The following is a 27,377-nucleotide window of genomic DNA, read 5'->3' on the forward strand; positions in this document are numbered from 1 at the left end:
CAGAGTAGGTATTATTTGGGTGTTGGATCATTCTCAGCACTGACATGGTGGTGGTGTGTTAGTGTGTGTTGTGCTGGTATGAGTGGATAAGACACAGCAATGCTGATGGAGTTTTTAAACACCTGTGTCACTGCTGGACTGAGAATAGTCCACCAACCAAAAACATCCAGCCAACAGCGCCCCATGGGCAGCGTCCTGTGACCACTGATGAAGGTCTAGAAGATGACCAACTCAAACAGCAGCAATAGATGAGAGATCGTCTCTGACTTTACATCTACAAGGTGGACCAACTAGATAGGAGTGTCTAATAGAGTGGACAGTGAGTGGACACGGTATTTAAAAACTCCAGCAGCGCTGCTGTGTCTGATCCACTCATACCAGCACAACACACACTAACACACCACCACCATGTCAGTGTCACTGCAGTGCTGACCTAAATAATACCTGCTCTGTGGTGGTCCTGACCATTGAAGAACAGCATGAAAGGGGGCTAACAAAGCATGTAGAGAAACAGATGAACTTGGTATTGGATTTGGTATTCTCTTAATTATGTATTATTTTTATTTATTTTTTTTTACACCCAATCAATGCTGTGTGTTGCTGCAATAGTCTTTAATACAAATGTTTTTTAAATAGCTGCAGTTTTCAGCTTTGTGAAGTTTATGACAGTTTTTGCTTAAATTTGGTAAGCTTAAACCTGTACTGTTACAATCAGTATCACCATTTGCTGATACTGTTCAGGATTTACAGAAACTAAAGATCGAATTTTAAACCTGAACAAACCATATACCATTAATTTCAGGTAGCAGCAGTGAAATGTTCAGCAAGTGTTGAACAGTCAACCCAGCAATAAGAACATCTTTCATTTCTAAATTCAAATAAACAAAACAGCAGATTGATCACACACTGTACTTCTATACTTGAATGTCTGAAAGTTTGTGGTCGTCACTTTTATTGTGGATCTCTACGTCACGACCATTCGTCATGTGGTAACTCTATCATGCCAGATGCTGCCACTGGTGGTCATAACAGTTGATGTCAGGCATTATAACAACCTATAAAACACTAAGGCTAAAGAAAGTCCAATTACCATTAAACCGGTAATTTCTGTGAAGGAAAATAAAGCAGTCTATGCATGTTTTATGACAAATAATGAGCTCGCCATAATCAATAATTTGCCAACAACTGTGGTGTAATGTCACCTTCAGTTAAAGTTGTAATGAGAACAAGACCAGTGTCAACAGAGAGGAATGAACAAGGAAGGAAGGACAAAGAAAGGGAGTAAAAAAGCAACATATGAAAAAGATCAACATTCACAATTGCTATTAAAGTTATTTATTTATTTATTAGGATTGTAACGTCATGTTTTACCCTTTGGTTACATTCATGACAGCAACGGTAGTTACTCATTACACACACAAGGTTAATCAGTTCACAAGGTTATATCAAACACAGTCATGGACAATTTAGTGTCTCCAATTCACCTCACTTGCATGTTTTTGGACTGTGGGAGGAAACCGGAGCACCCGGAGGAAACCCACACAGACACGGGGAGAACATGCAAACTCCACACAGAATGGACCTGGAACGCTCCACCTGAGAATCGAACCCAGGACCTTCTTGCTGTGAGGCAACAGTGCTACCCACTAAGCCACAGAGCCGCCCCTAAAGTTATTCACAAAAGAAAAAAAAAATCCCTTTACCTGCTATCCTGCTTTTTCTTTGTCAATGTAATCTACAACAAACCAGGTACTTCTTGGATCACATCTGACCAACTGAATGGAAGTTTTATTTCTGGAAAAAGTGACGGTTTTCCCCTTACTGTTTCATGTACTTTGAAATAGGTGTAGTTAAACCAGCCCTATTCATATGGGCACAGAGAAGTCACAAGATGTAGTCAGTAATTATCACTAGCGAGGAATTAGGGGACAATGTCAGGCCAAATTATTAATTAAATTACATTATGGAACCAAATGAAAAGTCAAAGTTTCTGTAGAAATAACTTTTAGGATCCAGCAGATTTGATTCGATTTAGAAATCCCAACATAAATATGACAACTGCAAGAATTCTTTTTTGTTTTGGAAGAAAGTATGGTACGAAGAGCCAGGCACTACACTGGCATGGCATACATGTCCTTCACAAGTGTGTGTAAAGTTTGATTTCAACTTTGTGGTGCAAACTTTTCTCCTACACTTCCTACATTTTTTCCACTTTGCAAAACTTGTCACAGGAAGATTTATCATGGATCACAAGCAGATATTCTTAAGTGGAATACGCTCCACAGTTTGAACTCACCCTTCTCTGAGCACTATCACATTCCATTTTATTAAAAATGTCTTTGCTTTGACGTTTTTTCCCCTTCTAAAGGACGGGCTCGCTGCCATGCTCCTGCTGCTTACATAATCACAGTCCAGTGGTCAAAGAGAAGTCATTAACATAGGACACGAGCGGCTGTGTTCACAGCTCACCAACGTGTGCCAAGCGGCCTCGCAACCTGGGTGTTCGGTTTAAAGCGGATTATCCTCAGATCTGCGCCTCGCTCGCCACTGTTCGGCTAGATTTGTGGGAGAAAATGGGTCAAAGCCAGACATCAGCATGTAGCAGCTGCATATTAATAACAATGTCAGGCTGTGACAGACAAGGGCTTTCTCTTCCCATCATATTATCACTTTATTGTGCTCTGTATCCGACACGGTTCTGAACAGATCATGCAAAACAGCGCTCCACCTGAGATTCATCAAGGATTATACAAACTTTAGATTTATTTCCACTAGAGCAATCACAATGCATTTATTTGTAGTGCTATTAATCTGACCAACTGAATGCTAATTTTATTTCTGCAAAAGGTGACATTTTTCTCCTTACTGTTCCAGGTACTTTAAAATAGGTGTTAAACTAGCCCTATTCATATGGGCACAGAGAAGTCACAGGCTGTAGTCAGTCATTATTATTAGCAAGGAATTAGGGGACAATGTCAGGCCAAATTATTAATTAAATGTCATTATGGAACCAAATTAAAAGTCCAAGTTTCTGTATTAATAACTTTTGGATCCAGCAAACCTGGGTCATTTACGCCAAGTTTTTGCATGCAAAATTCTGTTTGTGTTACTTCATTTGTTTTAATGTGTTTCAGTTAAATTAACACTTTTATAGCAGCAAATTTCAGTGCAAATATGGCTGTGTTGTTTGTTTCAGGTTTCTAAAGGTGAGTAAATTAATGAATAAATAAACAGAACTTTTTTTTTAACATAGCATGGCTATAGTCACAGATGCAGTCAGTGTTTTGGGATTTACCATAATCCTGACAGGGTCAAATGAGTTAATACGCAAATGAATAAATGAATAAACAAAGCCTCTTAGCTACACTAGGCGGCACAGTGGCTCGGAGGGTAGCACTGTTGCCTCACAGCAAGAAGGAGAAGAGATCTGGGTCCTTTCTGTGTGGAGTTTGCATGTTCTCCCTGTATTTGTGTGGGTTTCTTCCGGAAACTATGGTTTACTGATTAATTGGAGCTACTAAAATTGCCCGGGTGTGAATGAGTGTGTGTGTGTTTGCCCTGTGATGGACTGGCAAACTATTTAAGATTTTTCCTACCTTTTGCCTGGTGATTTGTACCCACCGTGACCCCGAATAGGATAAAGCGGTGGTAAAACAGACAATGAATAAATGAACCTTTGCTACACAACTGTATGTTCACAGTGCAGTCAGTGTTACTCATTTACATTTTACATTTACAGCATTTTGCAGACACCTTTATCCAAAGCAACTTACAATTGAGACTGTATACATTGCAAGCAATTGAGGGTTAAGGGCCTTGCTCAAGGGCCCAACAGTGGCAACCTGGCAGACGTGGGGCTCGAACCAGTGACCTTCCAGTTACTAGTCCTGTACTTTAACCGCTGAGCCACTACTGTTACTCAGATAAGTTTAGGATCTACCGTGATCATGACTAGAATAAAGTGGCTAGACTAATAAACATTACAACCATGGACCTTCACATTTATTAGTATTTCCACATTTCCACAATAACTGTCTATAGGAAAGGTTCTAGATCCACCATGATACGATAAGATATCCTTTATTTGTCATATATACATATACACGTGTACAGTACAATTAAATTCTTTCTTCACATATTCCAGCTTGTTTGGAAGCTGGGGTCAGAGTGCAGGGTCAGCCATTGTATGGCGCCCCTGGAGCAGACAGGGTTAAGGGCCTTGCTCAAGGACCCAACAGTGGCTGCATAGCAGACCCTGGATTTGAACCGCCAATCTTTCGGTTGATAGCCCAAAGCTCTACCCACTAGGCTACCACTGACTGCAAATACTGATTCTGATGAATATCAAATTAATATTTTTGGAACACAGCTCCATTCCTGCATTGCAGTCAGTTTACCTAAATAGGCTCTGGATCAACCATGACCCTTATCAGGACAACACAGAATCCATACATAAACATACACAGTCCTGACCCTGAGGATGTGTTCTTAAGTTATTCTAAAGTGTACAAATGTGAAATAGTAATGCATACGATAAAATCTGTATAACCTTCACACCGTCTGGCATGAGTGGTGTTGATTCCTTTGTTCATGGAAGCACAAAATTACATTCCGTCCTATCCGACTGTTCTGACGGGGGTCACATTGTCACACGACATTCCAAAACCACATACGAAAGTGCACCAGTTAAAACTTTGTTCTGATCACAGTGCCCTGAAAAAGACAAATCTGGGTCAGAAATAGGGAGGAAAAATCAGATTTGGGTCACTTTTACCTGCAGTCTTTGTCTCTCCTCTCTCTAGGTCTCTTGATTTGCTTCTATTTCCATTCCTCACCCTCTCTCCTGCTCTGTTTCCATATTCTGTATTCGTCTCTCTGTGCCAGACTCTCTTTCTGAGAACACTATCCTCTTTCTTCACCTTTTTTCTATTTCGGTTCTCTCTGAGCCTACACCTGCACTCATATTCACACTCAGACCTTACCTCCCAGGTAAATAACTAAATAAATATGACATGCACTGCTGGAAGTGAGTTGGAAAAAAAAACACCGGGAGCAGTTTAGAAGAGAAAGTCTATGTATGAGCCTGGCTAGACAATGTTTCTCCCCAGCCGTCCTATCCACCGGTTCTTATGGAACCAGCCAGCATCAAGGACAGGGAATCAATAGTGCTGCATGGTCTGAAATAAAACCCAGAACTGCTTCATAGATTTAGGATTAAGACTGGGACAGACCTGATAGGGGTGTAGCGCTCAAATGGATGGCAAAATAAAATCCAATGCAAACAAGCTATCGGAATTTCAGTATAGAGTTCAAGCCTATTTGTATTAAACTGAAATATATCCAGCATTAAAAAGGTATATATAAACCAATAAGCCTCCTTGTTTCTACACTCACTGTCCATTTTATCAGCTCCACTTACCATATAGAAGGTATTTGTAGTTCTACAAGTACTGACTGGTTTCCATCTGTTTCTCTGCATGCTTTGTTAGCCCCCTTTCATGTGTTGTGATGGTATGAGTGGATAAGACACAGCAGTGCTGTGTCACTGCTGGACTGAGAATAGTCCACCAACCAAAAATATCCAGCCAACAGCGCCCTGTGGGCAGCGTCCTGTGACCACTGATGAAGGTCTAGAAGATGACCAACTCAAACAGCAGGAATAGATGAGCGATCGTCTCTGACTTTACATCTACAAGGTGGACCAACTAGGTTGGAGTGTCTAATAGAGTGGACAGTGAGTGGACACGGAATTAAAAAACTCCAGCAGCGCTGCTGTGTCTGATCAACTCATACCAGCACAACACACACTAACACACCACCACCATGTCAGTGTCACTGCAGTGCTGAGAATGACCCACCACCCAAATAATATCTACTCTGTGGTGGTCCTGTGAGAATCCTGACCATTGAAGAACAGCATGATGAGAAACAGATGAACTACAGTCAGTAATTGTCGAACTACAAAGTGCTTCTATATGGTGAGTGGAGCTGATAAAATGAACAGTGAGTGTAGAAACAAGGAGGTGGTTGTAATGTATGGTTGATCAGTGTTACACTCAGTCAGAAGGTATATTAAATGGTCAAAAGTATGTGGACACTTGTCCATGCGCTTGTTATACATCGTATTCCAGATCTATTCAGATTACTATGGAGTTATTATCATTTAAAACAGTCTCCATTTTTGTAGAAAGATTTTCAGAAGATTTTGAATTGTGTCTGTGGGAATTCATGCACATTAACTCAGATGTGGAAATTTATGAGGTCTGGCTTACAATTCATGCTACAAATATTTCCCAACTGTTTATAAGTTTGAGGTCATGGTTGTGAGAAGGCCACTGAAGTTTCTCCACACCAAACTTATCAAATTGGCTTAGAGCACAGGGGTACAAAGAGTCCTCCCAAAAGGGCCTTGTTAGCACAAAGCAAATAACTGCACACATTCTCAAAGGATGCGACCCTTCCAACAAGCCAGTTCATCGAATTTCTGTCCAGTTAAAGCTGTGAAACTCTGTCAGGCCTTACAAGCTCCTAGTTCAGGTTTTACACACTTTGGTTGCTTACACAAGGTTCATCAGTTCACAAGGTTAAACTAAACACAGTCATGGACAATTTCATATCTCCAGTTCACCTCACTTGCACGTCTTTGGACTGTTGGAGAAAAACAGAGCTCCTGGAAGAAACACGGGGAGAACATACAAACTCCACACAGAAAGCACCCAGACACTCCACCTGGGAAACGAACTCAGGACCTTCTTGCTGTGAGGCGAAAGTGATACCCACCGAGCCACCGTGCCACGCCCAGACTGTTGAGTGCCTGGGCACTAAGTGCACAGAAATCGTCCACCCTTGGATGCAGACTTTACTACTATGTACCAAACTGCTCCGGGAAGAAATATCTGCACAACAAACTGTTCATCAGGACATTTATGGATTGGGTTTTGCCAAGCAGCCATACAAAAGTCTAAAATCTCAACCCACATTGATTGAGTGGTGTAAAGTACAATTAATAGAAATATAATAGACAAAGAAAAATAAATGCAGGGATTCCTTCAGTCATGTTTCAAAATCTAATTACAATCCATATACATATACACTGATCAGCCATAACATTAAAACCACCTCATTTCTACACTCACTGTCCATTTTATCAGCTCCTTCTACCATATAGAAGCACTTTGTTGTTCTACAATTACTGACTGTAGTCCATCTGTTTCTCTGCATGCTTTGTTAGCCTGCTTTCACCCTGTTCTTCAATGGTCAGGACTCTTCCAGGACCACCACAGAGCTGGTATTATTTAGGTGTTTGATCATTCTCAGCACTGCAGTGACACTGACATGGTGGTGGTGTGTTAGAGTGTGTTGTGCTGGTATGAGTGGATAAGACACAGCAGCGCTGCTGGAGTTTTAAAACACCTCACTGTCACTGCTGGACTGAGAATAGTCCACCAACCAAAAATATCCAGCCAGCAGCACCCCGTGGGCAGCGTCCTGTGACCACTGATAAAAGTCTTAAAGATGACCAACTCAAACAGCAGCAATAGATGAGCGATAGTCTCTGACTTTACTTCAGGAGTATCTAATAAAGTGGACAGTGAATGGACACGGTATTTAAAAAGGTGTCTACAAACGTTTGGCCGAGTTTTGTTTTTAATCACTGAAGGTCCTATAGTGTTTATTTGATTTATTTTTAGATAAACGTATCCACAATAAGTCACTTACAGATAGTAATTTAGACCCAAGTGCACCCATATGGTAGCTGCGCCTTGTAAAATAGCAACTGAATTTATGTAAAAGCCATTAAAATTTTACATTAACATTTTTATTTCATTATACCTCTCAGTGCTCATGAGAGGAGTGGTGATGAATTGGTCTGTGTTCTAAGAAACAGATTTATTAATGAGTAGCTTGCAGGCAGCATCCGTGGCCTGTGGTCCTTCCTAGAATCAGGATGAAAGGCCTTTCGGACAGGGAGCTTTAAAGGCAAAAAACCTAACTAAAAGTTTCGGTTATACCCGTGAAGCCAATACAAATGTTTGTAACACCCACGCAATGTTTACTTACTCTCATTTATTCATTTATTGTGTGTTTTACCACCGTTTTATCCTGGTCAGGGTCGTGTTGTGTCTGATTCATTGGGTGAGAGGTAGGAAACACCCCGGACAGGTCGGCAGTTCATTACAGGCCATACACATACACACACACACACACACACATTTGCACACACACTAACACACAGGGCAATTTTAGTACAGTTTCAAGCTCATCTTTGGAATTGTGGGAGGAACCCGGAGCACTCAGATGGAGAACATGCAGGAGGAGGAAAGGACTCTGGCCGTCCGGGCGGGAAATCAAACCCAGGCCCTTCTTGCTTTAGTTTGAAATGTTTTTCAAGCTGTGGATTGAACGTATTTGTTAAAGAATAACTGTAAGTGTAGCCACTTTGGATTTAGGCGGTGTTGAAAATACTGGCGTGATGTTCTCCAGTCCTCCAGTCATATCATTGGTCCTACAGTACAGATACATACACAGTAGATAATTAATAAAGATAATTAATTTGGTTGGGTAGAAGGATTTATTTAAGTAATGAAAAGACACAACATCATTTTCACATCGGATCCCGGCCAGCACAAGCAGAAATCTAGACTTCTTATACATTTTGGTAAGATATGATATGGTATTACAATCTTTCTTACATGTGGAAAAGCGTTATGAGTACCAGTTATGAGCTGCAACTCAGACAAATAGTCAAACAGAAGACCATGAGCCCTGCATAAGTCACTTTATAAGGTCCCTAACACTAAAATACAAGACTCCTTTATATAACAAGAACCCTCAATTAAAAAAACTGTTCTTTTTAACAACACAGTAGCTGAAAGACGGATGAGAGCGACCAAACTATAAAACTATATTACGCCGGACCCAAAGCCTCCTTCCTTGTTGTGAAAGTTAATGGTGCCGCAAATGCTGCAGGACGTTTTTAAAACATTAACTCTCCCAAAAGCAGGACTGATTGCAAGCCATGTTTTCAAACACACACTAATAACCCACGTTCCACCATCTAGCCACGTTATTCCGCCATCAGCTTTTTATACCGCCTGCCTTTGAATCCATCATCGTGTCACTTTACAAACATCTCTGGATTTATGAGGCTCCTCAAAGCATGATGTGTGACTTATTAATGGCTTTCAAGCTTGGTTAGAAACTCCATTATTTGAAAAACAGGTCTGCATGAGGAGTTTTTCCTCTCGGACTGGCGATGAAGGGGCGTTAGGGGGTTACATTCCGGTGACAAATACGGCACGCAATAGTTCATCAGTGTTAGGCAGCTCAACTAGAGTCCCGCAGTGATCAATGTGCAGCCAACGGCCATTAAGAATGTAGCAGCGGCCGCTCTGGCTCCTCCACAAGCTCACAGACTCAATTATAGACGGCACAGGGCAGTTTCCACCTACAGTAAACTGAATCAAAACCGGAGGCTGTTAGATGTGTTGTTTGTCTAAGAACTCTCCTGGCTTGGTAATGACAAAAGAATTGCCGAAAGATGTAGCAGCAAGGCAACCAGACGTCAGTGGGAGACCTAGGAGGTCTAATATACAGATAACAGATGAATGCTGGGTCTGTCTGAAAACCTAGTGATCTCTCTACATAGACAGAATAGAATGCTGTCTGAATTCTTAGATACATTAAAATGCTGCCTACTGAGATTGTCTTATTTCAAAGCTATTATTTGACTGAATAACGAGGGAGCATTCTGATGCTTCCTTAGTGGTGAGGGCAATTTTTCTCATAAAAAATGACAAATATGGTGGACGGATGCGGTGCAATTTATATAAGGACAGTTTTTGGAAGAAAGGAAAGAAAAGGAATTCTAACCACAAGCCAGGGATGGTAAAGCACGAGCATTAAGCCTACTACCATCAACTGGCCAGTGTGGTTCTGTTGGGATCGGCCAGAATATAGGTCATCACACCGTCTTTGGGGCAGCTCGCTCATCCAGAGCGGTTTTAAACGTGACGCCACCACACTGCCGCAAAGTCGGCTACGTTTCTTGAAAATAGATAAAATGTGTTAGCCTCCATCATAAAACCAGACTAGATTGAGCTCAGCATCAAGGTTCAATACAAAAGCAGATTCAGAAAAGATTATATGTTTTCACAGACCAAGGTAAGTGTATGTTGTAAATATATATAAAATAATTTGATGCCTGCAACACACTCCAAAAAGCTAGGACAGGGGAATGTTTACCACTGTTACATTACCTTTCTTATTAATGACACTTTTTAATCATTTAATCACTTTTTATATCATCATTTGATACTAATTAGTGCAGTTTTGAGATACAATTTTTGCCCATTATTAATTGATAATAGTCTTTAGATGCTAGACAGTCCATGGACTCTGACCAGAGCACACATTTCTACTGTCTTTAAGATGACTGTGAATCCTGTGAAAGAACTTGGCAAATTTAGGCTGCATTTCTTAATGTGTTGCACACTCATTTTAAGTGACAATGGTTTTCCAAAGAACTTCAGAAGCCATGTGGATATATTGATCACAGAAGCATAATGGTTCCTTACGTATGCCCTCTAAGGACTTGAAGGTCACGGGCATTCAACAGGTGGTTTCTAGCCTTGCCTTACACAAACTGAGACTGACATTGTTCTCAAGCGAAGATATAAGACACACATGTTTCCTAAGCATTTAAGTACCATGTAAAAAGTGGCTTTGGTTAAAGGTACTTGCTAAATGGTGTAAATGAGTTTTTATAAGCTCTACAATAGCAACAGTTCTTTGGCGATCTAGTCTACTTATTGTGAAACTTTACAACCAACAGTGGCTGGTAATGCAAATCAAGATAATTAAAGCTGATTAATGACTGATGTGGTGAAACCTAATGCAAGAGAAAGTCCAATCAGCTTTAAACTGAGGTGATGCTAAGGTACTGTAATTAGATTTTTTTTATTTGTTTGGGTGAAGTGAAAATAATTTTCATTTTATAACAATGTGCTACCCCAAATTAATTAATTAAATTTATTAATTTTGGCACAACGGTGGCATAATGTCACCTTCATTTGGCCAACAGAAAGAAAGAAAAGCAAGAAAAACATGAAATACACACAAGTCGACAGCTGACACTGAACACATGGCATTGAAAAATTCAATCCATATTGCCATGACTGCATTACGTATCTGCTGCAGATCTATCAGAATCTCTGTGTTCTGAAATAAAAAGGTTCACCACTGGATTCACATCTAGTGAATGTGGAGTATTGATTGCCATGTTTTTAAAATCAGTTGAGGTGATGTGTGCTTTGTTACACAATATAATGCTGGATATTGCCATTAAAAGATGTATTAATTGTGGCATTAAAAGTATGGACATGGTCAGCAACAATATTCAAGACTAGACACCAATAAAAATATATAAACAAACCTAATTAGCAACAGCTGTAAAATTTACAAAATTTAAAGTTTATAGACAAGTTTACTGGTTATTGGATATTGGTATGGTTTTATTTTCTGTAGATATGTAGAAGTAGAACAGTGACCTGGAAACCTCAGTGGCCTAAGGAAGAAAACCATTAAAGGTAGAAAACCATTAAAGGTAGAAAACTAAGGTAGAATACCAGTAAAGGTAGAATACTAGGGTGGAATACCCGTAAAGGTAAAATACTAAGGTAGAATACCAGTAAAGGTAGAATACTAAGGTAGAATACCAGTAAAGGTAGAATACTAAAGTAGAATACCAGTACATTTAGAATACTAAGGTAGAATACCAGTAAATTTAGAATACTAAGGTAGAATACCAGTAATGGTAGAATACTAAGGTAGAATATCCAGTAAAGTTAAAATACTTAGGTAGAATACCAGTAATGGTAGAATACTAGGGTATAATATCAGTAATGGTAGAATACTAGGGTAGAATACCAGTAAAGTTAGAATCTTAAGGTAGAATATCCATTTTTTGTCTATTTTATTTATGCATTTTCTCCCAATTTAGCATAGTCAATTTGTCGTCCGCTGCTGGGGGATCCATAATATCCAGGGAAGGTAGAATACTACCTTTGTCAAATGTCAGTCTGATCAGCAGTTATCAAAAATAAAATTTGTGCAGCTAGAGGAGTTACTTTCTGTCATTAAAAAAACAAGTGTTTACATATGGACGCTATGGACGGTTCACCATGGATGGTGAATGATTAGCAGCTGTGTTTAATTTATTAAAATTCCAAATTTTACATTGTACATTCTTAACACTGTAGAATCAAACCATAATAAATCCAAAATTAAATGAAACATACTAGATGTGCTACTCACATGTTATCAGTTCTTTACTCAGCGTGGGGCAGTGTGTGTATTCATTGCGAGATGAACACTTTGAGGTTTAATGCATTGATTTGTGATGGGGCGGCTCTCCTGAAAGCACATCACCTGCTATTCTGATTAACTTCCCTCATCACTAAAAGACCAGATGCAACCTATTTACGAGATGCAAATGAACCCGGGGCCGAACGTTTCCGCCCGTTGAAGGAAACAAAGGTGGCTGACAGCGAATATAAAACTTCATTGTTGTGCTGAGTTACAATATGGGCTTTTTAGAATGGCTCGCCAGAAATGATTGCGAGTGGGGTTCAGTAGGTGCATGGATGATGCAGGGTGGAGTTAAATCATACGGCCATGCTGGCTGAGGTACGAGTAAATACATTTGGATTGCACGCGGCAGCAAATCTAATAGCACTCAGTGGAGACAGTAACTCATGCTAGCACAGCGTGGACTGCTAAATCGGACACTCTAATAACCCTGATGAAATACGCCAAAGCTAACACCGGCTAATATTTTCTTCTTAGCCACAGGTAAACACAAGGCTGGTTACATGAATAATACAGAAGCTACAGCATTAGAAAGCTTTTAACTCATGTACAAATGAGAGACTTGGCTTGCAGCAATTTATTGTTAGAGGTCTGTAGGCATCAATCAATTCTAGCGGGATGGAATTGGCTAGTGGAGGCAGGGATTGTGGTAAAGGGATATTAGGCTGTAATATAAATGTAGAGCCACATATAAATGAGCAATGAGAATGGACAGGGTGGAATAGTGGAGCAGCAGAAAGTGTGGGTACCGCCCAGCTTCTCACCTCATGTCACTGTATTACTCAGGTGCCCTGGTTTCTCTCACCAATCAAAAACATGCCAGCAGCTGGATTAAATGAGTGACTAAGTAAGTAGGTAGGTCTGACCCCTAGGATCAGAGCGCAGGGTCAGGCAGTGTACGGCGCCCTTGGAGCTGAGGAGGGTTAAGGGCCTTGCTCAAGGGCCCAACAGAGTTTTGAACATTCAACCTTTGGCCAAAGACCCACCCACTAGGCTACTACTTTCTCACATTAACATAATGGACTTACATTTAAAAGGTTGCTGGTACAAGCCCCACAACTGCCAAGCTGCCACTATTGGACCCCTGAGCAAGGCTCTTAATCCTCAGTTACTCAAATAGTATCTTCACAGTCATAACATTAGCATCTGTTAAATGCTACAAATGTAAATGAAGTGGTTCTGGACCAATCACGACTGTGATCAGGATAAAGCAGTTAATGAAAATGTATAATTGGTAGCTTAGCAGTGGTAGCTCAGTGGTTAAGGTACTGGACTAATAATCAGAAGGTTGCATGTTCAAGTCCCACCATCGCCAACCTGCCACTGCTGAGCTCCTGAGCAAGGCCCTTAACCCTCAATTGCTCGAAATGTATTCATTGATAATTGTAAGTTGCTTTGGATAAAAGTGTCTACTAAATGCTGTAAATGTAAACCTTAATCCCTAAATCCCACTGAGCATCTTTAAAATGAGTTTGAATTTTGATTCCAAGCCAGGCAACCCACTAAGGGGTCATGTTCCCCAATTTAAGAACCGCTGCCTTAACCACTGGCCCCACCACTACTGATATTCTACCCCACCACTGGCCCCACCACCCACACCAGGCAAAACACTCTGCATGGGCTCAGACATACAAACGTTTTACAGTACACGACTGGCACAGTCTTATTTACTGACGAATTAAAGATCAAGATTTATGGTAGTAATAAAAGGGCTCATGTAAGGAGAACAGTGTCGATTCCACAGTGTATCAAAAACAGTGATGCATGGCCATAAGAAAGTCTGGGGGTTTTGACTACTCTAAATAAATGCTCCAGGTTGTCGGCAAAATGGCTGCTAAGGGAACAGACTCGCACAGACTTAATAAGGATTTTTACAATACTTACCATAACACATTCAGTACGGTACATGTAGCAAGTCCGCCAAGTACAGCTCTTCTGAACCACAAGACCTGTCAAAAACATTTCAAAGCTTAGGTTTCACTCCATGAGCTGTCACTTGAGGTGTCACACTGAATTACTATCATTTAACAAAGTTACCTGTGTTTTATTGAGGGAAATTTGAGAAAATAAGAAAGGCATCACATTGACAATCCCACCTGAGAGGACAGAAAAACATGATTAAGAAAGGCTGTCACCTTTAACTACCATCAGATGCTCCCTGTGCAATGAAAACATTTTCTCCTGAAGGAACTTCAGACATTATTCGAACTAAAAGTGAAGAATTAAATGATGTCTACTGCCTTTTTGAAACACTGATAGTGTTGAATGTTATTTGCAAGAAATGAAAACCAGTAAAAATATGAAATCCCCAGAGGATTAAAGTGAATCCATTACACCAGATTACAAGGACTCTTGTAATGGAGAGAGGAAGGAGCCCTTGTAATTACAGCTACTCCCCAGAGCCTACTACTGGATTTTAAACAAGCACAAAAATATGTGGACCCTCCAATTTTAGCCACCTAAACAAATATTGCAGAATGTATTGTCCCACATTTTTAAATGTGTTACAGTGTTTAATCACATTTAGATTCCAAGGCCGGGAGGTCCGGGTCCTTTCTGTGTGGAGTTTGCATGATGTATCATGTGTAACCTGTAACTACCTGTCCTGTCATAAATGGAACGAAAGTGTGTAAAACATTTAGTTAAATACCTAATAAATAAATACATTTGTGCAGCTAATTACGGTGTCACCTTAATCTGTTGACAATGTAAACCTTTGCACACACACTTTATGTGTAGGAAAGCAGATCTGACACAGTACTCCCAGTTTAAACAAAGCCAAATGCCTGTCTCTATAAGAGAGAGACCTATTAGAGGTTCCACAGGGCTGTGTACTCGGCCCTTTAAATAAGTCTCACAAAGTAGCAGCTTTCTCTCCAAGGGCATCACAGCAGCTCAGGCTGTAAATGACTGCAGGGCAGCAAGTCAGACTCCAGAGAAAAGATTGGTTTGCTCTATTGACAGAAATCTCCAGTGCTGGAGGCTGCCGAGGAACCGCACCACTTCAAGTGTGGCAAAAAAACTAATGGGATTAAAAATGTCGAGAAAGAAAAAGAAAAAAAAAGTTAGAGAGATAGGGACACGGAGAAAAGGGTGTTGTGGTTATTGTGCAAGCATCTACACTGTTACAGTGACAGGGGGATACAAGCACTTCCACAGGCAACTCGATACACAAGCAGCTCTATTCCTAAATAACACCTCCCTGAATCCCTCGACTCCTTCACGACACAATACTACATACACACCAACGCCCCCCCAACATTTCTTATCTGGTTATTTTATTTCATACAGTCATATGAGACCTGTTTTAATGCACAACTGTAAAAAAAAAAAACTAATAGTTTCATGGAGTTTCTTACCAAGAGCAACTGTTCCCATCAAAAAAGGTTTTCCAATTTGGGTGAAGTCATTCTTGGTCTCCTGGTGGACCTCTGAACCCACGACAAATGTCACCGCCACCTTGGGGCAAGCAAATTATGACAGTCTCACAGCCACAGCGCAAAAGCAACAGTGTCCAGAGCAATTCAGACAGCCAATAGATTCTCATTTAATATGACATTTGCAGGAATGTACAAAAAAAGGAAAAGGGTGATGGTGGATTTCAGTGCAGCACTGTCAGAGGTTAGATGAAATGTCTTGGAGGAACATGACCTAAAAGTGGTTTACACAAAATGGTATGACCATGACATGACCACGATGATGATGTCAATGCTGTGCCATGAAGTCTATTTGATTAAAGCCCTTTATATTAAACTAGACTCATTTGAGTTTAGTCTATTAGGATTAGTATATTAATTTCTGCTATAACTATATGATACAAACTACATAAACAATTTTGATAAAATAGTCAAGTAGCTATAATATGTTTATACTGAAACATAATGTTTGGCCAAAACTATATGACCCCCTTCTAAATATTGTGTTCAGCTGTTTCAGCCGCACTCATTGCTAATGCTCCCAACTTTGAGGAAAACACTCTTGGTGTAACTAAACAGACTGTGGCACCAAGTGGTACAGTTGTAGCCTAGTAAGTAGAGCTTTGGGCCTCGAGTTTGAATCCTAGCTCTGTACAATGGCTGACCCTGTGCTTTGACCCCAGCTTCCAAACAAGCTGGTATCAAGAAGTAAGAATTTTGTTGAAGTGTACATCTGTATATGTACAGTATATATGACAAATAAAGGCATTCTATTCTATTCTATTCTATTCTATTCTATTCTATTCTATTCTATTTTAAGTGTAGCCCCGAACTGAAAACAAACCCAATATGCTAAATGCTTAGCCAAGGTAGATCAATACTTGATCTAAAAATGTCAATGTAAAATGTCACAAACAAAAAGGAAACAAAGTAAGACATAAAGACCTGAAAGAACTGAAAACTAGTTACAATATGGCAAGCTGTTCAGAGCACCTGTTACAACTAATAGTAAAAAAAGGAAACCCAGAACAAGTCAGCAAAAAAACCCACCCCACCATTCTTTAAAGGGCCATCACACCACCTCAGGGGCTGCTTGCTTGTTTAGGATGGTTCTCTGGCCCGAAAAGTACCATCACACTGGCTGAGTTCCCAGAAAAAAAGTGTGCCAGCATCATATGTACCAGCAGAAAACTGGACCAGTGGACCAAGCACATAATCACTGTTCCAAGAGAAAGGACTATTGCCAACAGAGGAGCTGGCAAATCTGTGAGGAAGAAACACTTCCACCTGGCGCAGGTGACTGACAGTTAAGAGGAATCATCTGCACCTTCATGGCTGGATATATTTGGCAAGGCAAAAGGAAATAATTCTGTAACTGAGCCCCCTAGCCAATCTCCACGACAGGTGATCCCGTTACACTAGGCACCTTTCTCTTTCAGAATGACTGTCCAGATGAGTGTGAACAAAGCAAGGTCTATAAAGACATGATTTGAGGTGTTTAGTGTGAAGGACATCTAATGGTCTGCAAAGAGCCCTGACCTTAGCCGAATTAAACACATTTGGGATTAATTAGAACAGTGATTGTGAGACAGATGTTCTCCTCCAGCATCAGTGCCTTATTTCATAAGAAATTTTGGCTGAATAAGCATAAGCGAGTGGAGACTGTTCTGCAAAAATGGGCCATCTTTTTTAATGCCCATGGTTTTGCAATGAAATGGCCAACAAGGTTCCCCCAGGAGATTCCCTAGGAAACCATCCGCCATCTCATCAGGAACATGCCCAGATGTTATCAGGAGTGCATACAGGCATCCGGGGGCCTGAGTCACATTATAAGTTGCCATGATTCATGCCAACTTTATTTACTTTGGTTGTCGGTGTAATTTTAAATCCAGGCATCAATGGCTTGATGATTTTGGTTTCCATTCCATTTGTTTCCATTTCTCAGAAGCAAAAGCGTATTTTTTTGAAGGCCAAATTTCAAAACTTGGGAAGTGATTTTGGAGGTGTTTTTCAGCCTGCTGAAATGATACGGAGCTTCTAAATTAATCCTTTTTAAATTATTAGACTGCGGGCGCACTACTCTCCTATATAAACCACTTCACATTTTTATGAAGCCTGTGTGACAGATAATGTTCTTAAAATAGTAAGCAATAATATATTATGCACTCATTACCTCCTAGTAAAGCACTATGGCTTTAAAAAGACAATTAAATCAGCTATTTTAAAGCTGATCAAATAAGGCAATAAATTATGGTAACAATTATCTAGACATCTACATTACATTAAACTGTAATTTTTTTTTATTCATTTTCTACCGATTTTTAGCACATCCAGTTTTTACCCAATTGCGTTTATGCTTCCTCTCTACTGGTACTGACCCCCACCCCAATTGAGGAGAGAGAACTGACACACACCCCCTCCGACACATGAACAGTAGCCGACTGCATCTTTCATATGCGGTTCAGCCTTGTGCACGGAGAGCCACACCCTGCTCGCATTATTCCTCTAATGTGTGCAGACGCCATCAATCAGCCAGCAGAGGTCGTACTTGCATCAGTTATGAGGTCCCTATCCGGCATTTCCCTCCCTGGATGAACAACATTGTTATGAACAACAAACGTTGTTCATATAGACGCCCAGCCCAGCCGGATGGCAGAGCTGAGATTTGATACGATGTATTCAAAATGCCAGCTCTGGTGTGCTAGCGTATTTTACCACTGTGCCACCTGAGCGACCCATTAAACTGTAATTTTAATGTAACTGAAAGCCCAATAGTGCTGAGAATGAGTTATATATCAGGATTAGATGGAATTCATATACGTATTCATAGGTACAAACTCTCACAGACAGATTTGGTTTTTAAAATAGTTTTCCAACAACCTCAGGGTCACGTTATTATGGCTACATTGTGTAGTGTGTGTGCAATTTAGTAAAAGCACATGGTGTCCTTTATCTTCAAAATGTTTTTTGTGAAATATGTCCCAAGTCAAAGTAAGTGTCATGACAATTCATACATTTGGAGGATTAAATCGTTGCACAAGTGAATGTTTTGCTTTTAACGACTTGAGAACTGTCTCGATTATAGGACAGAAGATTCCATTAGGCACGTGAATGCACTTTCAAGATAAAAAAATAAAGGAATAAAAGCAACAATATGTGGAACAAACACAGAAAGTGGCTTCTCTGTCCTCTTAAAAGGCCTGAGTGGATGGCATGATGGAGGTGAAATGTAGCCAAGCCTGTGATTAGTTCCCTGCCGCTCTCCACTAGTCAGAATCTGCAGCCAGTGCTAAGAAATGGGGTGTAAAATGAAGCATTACTTGAGGCAGAGTGTTTGTACAGATTTCACAGTCCGGACGAAGGGTGTCTCTGCACTCCATCATGTTGCATCTCACTGTTGGTTTCCCTTCATTTATTTCCGCAAACTTAAGATGGACACGTGCAGAAGTGTAATCAGGAATTATATTACCACCTCTAACCGTGTTTACTACAGGTCCTGGCACTGTAGCTGCTCAAATTCCATCATTTTTAGAGCTTTTACTTCATATTTAGAGCTTTTTCTTAGACAAATCCTATAGAGTAAACCATACATCGCACCTTATTGGCCAATTCCCTGGCCATGATGCACTTGTGAAGTGTTTTTTCTCTGGGCGTTATACACCGCAGTTATGCTTCTGAAGCAAAGTGAAAAGCCTTTCACTTCACACCAGCTGTGTGATGTGCATCAGACGTGTAAAAATGACCCTTTGCCTCAGGCTGAACTTTTTTTTTTTTTTATGCCAAGTCTTTATATAAAACCTAAAATTGCTTTCAACCCAACTAAAATAAATACTTGATATAATAGTCTAATTAATAAAATAAAAATACAATAAGAAAATAATTTGCAATGGGGTTTACCATAACATTATACAACATACATTTCTGCTTTATTCTAGTCATTCCCACCCAGGTTTATTGCCACCTGGAAACAACACGCCAACACACATCCACTAACTTACACTTGCCAGTGTAGCAAGGTACAGTAGCCAGTACACATTCTGCATATTTCCGGGAGGACAGTGAAACACAGTGCATTAAGAAAACCCATGTGGGCCTGTATAGGACATTACAAACTACCTACAGACACTTAACAGGAGCAGGGCTCAAACCCAGGTCCCCAGGAGCTATGTTACTGTGCAGCACACAGCCTATTAGTTACTACTGCCAATAGACTAGATTTTTTGTTGCCCCATACGCAACAAATTGTGATGCACTGTGTATTCTGACATCTTTCTATCAGAACCAGCATTAACTTCTTCAGCAATTTGAGCTACAGTAGCTCGTCTGTTGGATTGGACCACACGGGCCAGCTTTCACTCCTCACGTGCATCAATGAGCCTTGGCCGCCCGTGACCCTGTCGCCGGTTTACCACTGTTCCTTCCTTGGACCACTTTTGATAGATACTGACCACTGCAGACCGGGAACACCTCACAAGAGCTGCAGTTTTGGAGATGCTCTGACCCAGTTGTCTAGCCATCACAATTTGGCCCTCGTCAAACTTGTTTTAAATTCTTACGCTCGTCCATTTTTCCTGCTTTTAACATCAACTTTGAGGATAAAATGTTGGCTTGCTGCCTAATATATCCCACCCACTAACAGGTGGCGTGATGATAATCAGGATTCTATCGGACTGATGAAACCATTCTTTGAAAAGATTTTTGACCCATTGTGTCCTATCCATTTCCATTTTATTGATCCAATAATCATTCGGTATAAATCTGGCCTTTATCTGGGCCACTCAAGGACACTGCAGGTGGTGGTGGTGCAGTCTAATGCACTAGCATACCACTGCTGAAATCTCAAGCTCTTGAGTTTAAATCCCAGGCAGTGCTATTAACCCAGCAGAGCACACAGACAGGCTTTGTCTGAGAGGAGGGGGTAAAATGGGCATCATTGCCATTATGCAGTTATGCAAGATTTGCAACAGGGGACTTGACATATGAAAACAATAAAACAACACCATAATGACTAACATTTTGCACTTTTAAGTAGTAGGTAAGGCAGAAAAAAGAATTATAAGTGGCATAAACGTACTTCCGTCTATGTATTGGTTCAAATTTTACCCGCACAAGCAGCACAACTCAGTCGATTCAGAGCCTTGTGAGATCTCCAAAAACGACTTTGTTTTACACAGAACGGAAACACCACCTTTCTGTAAATAAGAACCGTTTTAAATTATTAGTGCCCACAGTGCTCAATCTTAACAAGCGGTTTTGTTCCTGTGTACTCCTGGCCTTGATATTTTATTAATAAACCCCCAGTGAGTGCATCTATCGCCGAACGCGTATGTGGAATTCCAGCGCAGTGTATAATGCAGGGATTCCGAGCCCCGGTGGAGAGTGTGGTCTCCAGACATTGATCTGTTTGCAATAGGCAGCTTGTATCAGGGGAGGACACACAGCTGCTATATGCCAACTTCATAGCCAGAAAAAAAAATCAATGAGAGATAAGAGCAGAAGCGAAACACAATGATCTATGTTCTTCAGCATGATCTGTGATGTTCAGCAGCTTGCACACTGAAAGTATAGGAGCATTTACTAGCGTTGGTGTAAATTGTTGTGTGTTGATGCATGTAAACAGTGTCTGTTGTGACTTCTGATACAATAAAACCACAGACTCTATAAACTTTAACTGCTCTCCTGGTGAAACACAAAGATTAACAGTATAAAGATTTATAGAGAGACAGTTAAACACACACTGTGCCCAAAGTTATCCGTTTTTCTTACCCTGCCTTGTGCTTTTTACACCCTGCATGTCCCTAAAGGCTGCACATTCCTAAAAAGGGGTAACGTGATATGTATTTGTTAGGGATGTAACGATACACTCTACCCACGATGCGACACGATTCACGATACTGTTTTCACGATACGATTTTTTCCCGATTTTTTAAACTAAATGATATTGAAGACAAATGATGACACAGTTTACTTTTATTATTTCATTTTAAAAATAAAATAAAATACTGTATTTGTGATTATATTTTATTTATCTAAATAATTAACGTCCTTTTATTTCTGAGGTAGGTACAAACTATGCAAAACAATGCTGCACATTTCCCTTTTTGTGTAAAAAAACCCAAAAACCTAAATGAAATTTTAAAATAAATTCCACATTAAATAAATAAATGAACAATACAAATAAAGAAAGTATCCTCACATGAATAAATTTGGCTGGAAAATTCCGAACCTGGCAACCCTGTAGTGACGTCAACCACTGTGCCACCCCCATTATTATTAGTATTATTATTAAGCCCTAAAGTAAGGTACAAGAAAGTAATGACTTTCCCATAAACTAACTAAAAAGTGTCAAAGTATTTTTTTAAAGTGTTCAAACAACACAGCAGTTTAATTAGCTAGCTTTTAACAACAGAGATCTCCAGCTCTGCCAGTGACCTGAACAGAAACAATTAGCCACGTCTGAGATTTTTTAGCAGGAACAGAAAGACTAATAAGAACTGAGGGGTGGATTTTTTCAGAGTAAAAGTGCCATGAAGAATTGGATAAATTGCCCAAATACAAATGTGCAGGGCTTATAATAAAAACACCTCCTCTCAGACATCAGTCATATTTGTGTACATGGCCTGCTGGCCCAGAGCTCCACTTAGATTTGAACCTGGATCTCTAAGCTGTAGTATAATGTGCCCTTCCACAAAGCAAAAATGGTTAAGGAATGGTTTGAGGAGCACAACAACAAGTTTGAGGTGTTAACTTGGCCTCTAAATTCCCCAGATCTTAATCCAATCGAGCATCTGTGGGATGTGCTGGACAAACAAGTCCGATCCATGGAGGCCCCACCAACTTACAGGAGTTAACAGATCTGCTGCTGAAGGTGTATCACAGGTCAGGGATGTTTTGGCAGCAAGAGGGGGACCAACACAATATTAGGAAGGTGGTCATAATGTTATGCCTCATTGGTGTATTGTATATTGTATGTGTATACTGTTCCATTTAGCTTAAAAAAAGCATTTAAACTGAATATACATACTCGGCCACTGAGATTTTTTATGCTGTTCCAATACAAACAAAAGATATAAACATGTGAATACTGAAGTATTTGTAATCACAACAGACGTGGTTCTACAGCAGTTCTTTCATTAACACTGACTAAGTGGATCCAGGCTCTTGGACTCTCTGAAGAATGGGTTGATTCATCCTCATGGGAATTCAGCTCCCAACAACCGTGACACATGCAGCTTATTGGTGCTTCTGATTCAAAAACTCTGTACAAAATTGGTCTGAAATAAAATGAATTGACGTGATATTTCATCTGAAGGAAACAACGAAGGCTCCTTTCATCAGGCCATGCTGCCTCAGCATGACCACACCTGAACGGACGGGTCAGACAAGAACCTGCCGATCAGTCCTGCCATGCCGAATTACTTCCGGCGCCGTTTTCACAAACCCCCTGTAAAGATTCAATTTGCAGTCAAATTCACAAGAGGTCAGAATTAAATGCATTATTCATGGAGAGCAGATACTAGCACTAATGGTGCATAACATTATTAGTGACATTTCTGCAGCAGACAGAGATTCACCCAAACCTGGTGCATTATAACTTTATGGGGAAATATGAAGGACCCACCCTGTACATATTTTAACATGGTGTAGTTTGTAATGCTGAAGAAAGCGACAGGAGCTGACAAATATGATCAATATACATCAGTCCAAAAACAAAAAATAATAAAAAATATTGACTTTTAAGATACCAAATAGATTTAGATATTTTATCAGCTCCAATTACCATATAAGAGCACTTAGTTATACAATTACTGACTGTAGTCCAACTGTTTCTCTGGGTCTCAGGACCCACACTGGACCACCACAGAGCAGGTATTATTTAGGTGGTGGATCATTCTCAGCACTGCAGTGACACTGACATGGTGCTGGTGTGTTGGTGTGTGTTGTGCTGGTATGAGTGGATCAGACACAGCAGTGCTGCTGGAGTTTTTAAATACCGTGTCCACTCACTGTCCACTCTATTAGACACTCCTACCTAGTTGGTCCACCTTGTAGATGTAAAGTCAGAGACGATCTCTCATCTATTGCTGCTGTTTGAGTTAGTCATCTTCTAGACCTTCAGCAGTGGTCACAGGACGCTGCCCACGGGGTGCTGCTGGCTGGATATTTTTGGTTGGTGGACTATTCTCAGTCCAGCAGTGACAGTGAGGTGTTTAAAAACTCCATCAGCATTGCTGTGTCTTATCCACTCATACCAGCACAACACACACTAACACACCACCACCATGTCAGTGTCACTGCAGTGCTGAGAATGATCCACCACCTAAATAATACCTGCTCTGTAGTGGTCCTGGGAGAGTCCCGACCATTGAAGAACAGCATGAAAGGGGCCTAACAAAGCATGCAGAGAAACAGATGGACTACAGTCAGTAATTGTAGAACTACAAAGTGCTTCTATATGGTAAGTGGAGCTGATAAAATGGACAGTGAGTGTAGAAACAAGGAGGTGGTTTTAATGTTATGGCTGATCAGTGTATAGCTATTCTGTGAAAAAATGGTTTGTGCACAGTTCAGTATCAACTGAAAAACTGATATACTGAAAATACTTTCACATGATAAGCCTTTGACGCTTCATCCATCATGAGCCTGGGGTCATAATGCTGCTTACTTAAAATCAATATAGTATCGACAATCTATTCACATGCATTTATTTCAATAAAAAATAAAGTTTAAAGCAAGAACGCTCTGGCAATGCTCATTATTTGGAGATAAGAGAGGATAAAAAAGGAAATTGGTTAATGAAAGTTTATTGCTTTAATCAAAGGGCGCATTAAATTTTATTAAAGAGCTACGAAGATACAAGACGCGATTCCAGGATTAGTAAAAGTGAGATTTTATCTCTAATTCCAACCCAGTCTTTCTGATTCACAGCGTGCTTTCTTTAATTATCCTTAATATGTGTCTAGAATCCGTCTGAGGTACACCTGTTGCATTGTCAAGACAAAAACAGCCATGGGCAAAGATATAAATCAATATCTAAAGCACTGCCTGTTTCCAGGACAACAGTGGCCTTAATAATTTGAAATGGAAGACGCCATCCTAGAGTTCATTAGAGCCATTTATCCAAACTGGGCATCCAGGCAAGAAGAACCTTGGTCAAGAAGGTAGGAAAAACCAACAGGTCACTCTAAAAGAGCTGAACAAGTCCTGTGCATGGACGGCAAAACGTGTTGGATGGGCAACCATCTCTGTGGCTCTTCAGAAATCAGGTCTTTATAGAGAAGTAGCAAGACAAAAGCACAACTGAAGATTCTCTGGTCAGATGAGATTTAAACTGATGTCTTTATGCACAACATCAAGAACTATGTGTGGTAAATGACCTGGCTGATATGATTCCTGCGATGGTGGTGGCAGTGTTACGCTATGGGAGTTGTTAGTAGAAGGGATAGAAAGAATGGTAGAAAGGGGGGTGGATTTTTCCAGCCTTGAAGAAAATAACTTTCTCAAGCAAAAATGCCATGAAGAATCGAATAAAATGCCCAAATACAGATGTGCATGGCTTATAATAAATACACCCCCTCTCAGACATCAATCATGGTTGTGTAGCACCACCTAGATTCGAGGGCGGCTGGCTAAGTGGGAAGCACTGTCGCCTCACAGCAAGAAGGTCCTGGGTTCGATCCCCAGGTGGGGCGGTCCGGGTCCTTTCTGTGTGGAGTTTGCATGTTCTCCTCATGCATGGGTTTACTCCCGGTGCTCCGGTTTCCTCCCACAGTCCAAAGACATGCAAGTGAGGTGAATTGGAACTTACTTATACTCAAGCTATATATATTTTGTTTGTGCATTTTCTCCCCTTTTTCTCCCTTTTTTAGCTTTTAATATCCCGCCCCATTTGAACAACAGGCCAATCGTTGTTCATGTGGCTGCTCAGCCCAGACGGCAGGCAGAGCTGAGACTCGATATGATGTATTCGAGATCCCAGCTCTGGTGTTCAGCGTGTTTTTTACCGCTGTGCCACCTGAGCGGCTGTCCAATATGTTTAATATAGTATATATTGTATGTGTATAATGTCGCACCTGGCTGAATAAAGCCATTAAACAGAATATAAACACTATATTACATACACTAGGTGAATAAAGTCCTTATTTTGGATTTGTGTCATCCAAAATGGGAAAGTAAACAACTCATCACAGTGCATCACTTCCTCTACACAATTACACAGATTTACTGACACACTATTAGTCTGAAACTAGCCAGCGGGCAGTAGTCATGCTTAATTGCTTTCAGGTCTGAGTCCGAGTGACATTTACGTGCCTTTGTGAAATGTCTTTGATTTGGTATTTATGAAGTGCGTGATTAGATCTCAGCAGCTATTGTGTGACATGCACCCGCTAGCTGGCCCTGATTAGAGAAATATTACCGCCTTTACGCTGGAACGATGATTTACCAGTCTGCTGTGAATTGTCATGATGAGGTTACAGCCCTATAGATCGCCGCTTGTGCGGTGGAGATGGAGCCGAGGTGAGATGCAGCAGATAAATAAATCATCACATGGTGGAAAAAATTGATTTCCCTCCTTTCTGAAGCATTGTGGGTAAAAATATGTGAAGCTCTGAAGCGAACTACGCAATAACAGCCAAAATAATACAATAAAACAAGTCCAAGAACAATAATAGATAAACGGTATGATACTGTTCAGATATATTGTATAGAACATTTGGAAACAATAATATACGAAGTGAAATACAAACCATGCAAAAGTATTTGGTCGTATGTTGCTCTAGGCTAGCTCGGAGAGAAACGCAATAACATTTCTCAAGGCTGTTGAAATCAAAATAAAACCTTTAAAATCTAAAGGTCATTTATTCATGCCTGTGTTCAGCATAATCTAAATGTCCATCATCATTCGCCCCTGCTCACTTTCATTTAAAAAGATCGATTTTGCAGCACCTAACACAATTATTTTTACATTTGATTTCTTTTACTGCAGAAATGGCCTTTGATTTGCAAAACAAGTCAGCAATGGTGCACGATGAACAAAACAAAGCCATAAATAATTTCTTCACAGAGGCAATAAATGGTAAATGCATGATAGGTTTGCAGAGCACGGATAATAAGGGAAGCCAGTAAGCACTTAGTTTAATTTGGAAGATCTGTAACTCAGGCTGCTATGAAATAAACAAATTAAAAGCTAGAAATAATGTCAGTTTAATCAGTGAGGGAAACCAGATACCATGTAATTGCACTGTACTGATAATCATGCTGCTTTTCAAACAGCTAAACAAGCTTCAAAATACACATTCTAAACAGCAATATTCAGCCTGGACAGTTCATAAACGTAAAAATGAGTTTACCTGGGAAGTAAACTCAAATATCAGAAAAAAAACAGAAAATAAATAAGTTGTATTATTTTAATATAACACAGTATACGGACATGGTTTGACGAGTATGGTGTAGAAGAACCACAGTAGCCCTGACCTCTTCTACACTGACCGACTTCTTCAAACTCATATGGACAACTCAATATAGATAGATAGACAGACAGACAGACAGACAGAAAGACAGACAGATAGATGAATAGACAGACAGACAGAG

At 40.2% G+C, this 27,377-nt stretch overlaps 1 protein-coding gene across 1 annotated transcript in view; it reads right to left on the bottom strand.

The window, feature by feature from the left end:
* si:ch211-51h4.2 (uncharacterized) overlaps nucleotides 1-27,377 on the bottom strand; it is a 70,536-nt gene that overhangs the window by 37,107 nt on the left and 6,052 nt on the right. The window contains exons 2-3 of the mRNA XM_063013263.1: nucleotides 14,407-14,465; nucleotides 14,254-14,318 (exon numbers count right to left, since the gene is read on the bottom strand). Coding sequence (XP_062869333.1) covers nucleotides 14,254-14,318; nucleotides 14,407-14,448 — 107 coding nt within the window. The 5' untranslated portion in view covers nucleotides 14,449-14,465. The remainder of the gene's footprint in view (nucleotides 1-14,253; nucleotides 14,319-14,406; nucleotides 14,466-27,377) is intronic.

Source organism: Trichomycterus rosablanca, chromosome 17, assembly GCF_030014385.1.
Source record: "Trichomycterus rosablanca isolate fTriRos1 chromosome 17, fTriRos1.hap1, whole genome shotgun sequence".
Lineage (NCBI taxonomy): Eukaryota > Metazoa > Chordata > Actinopteri > Siluriformes > Trichomycteridae > Trichomycterus > Trichomycterus rosablanca.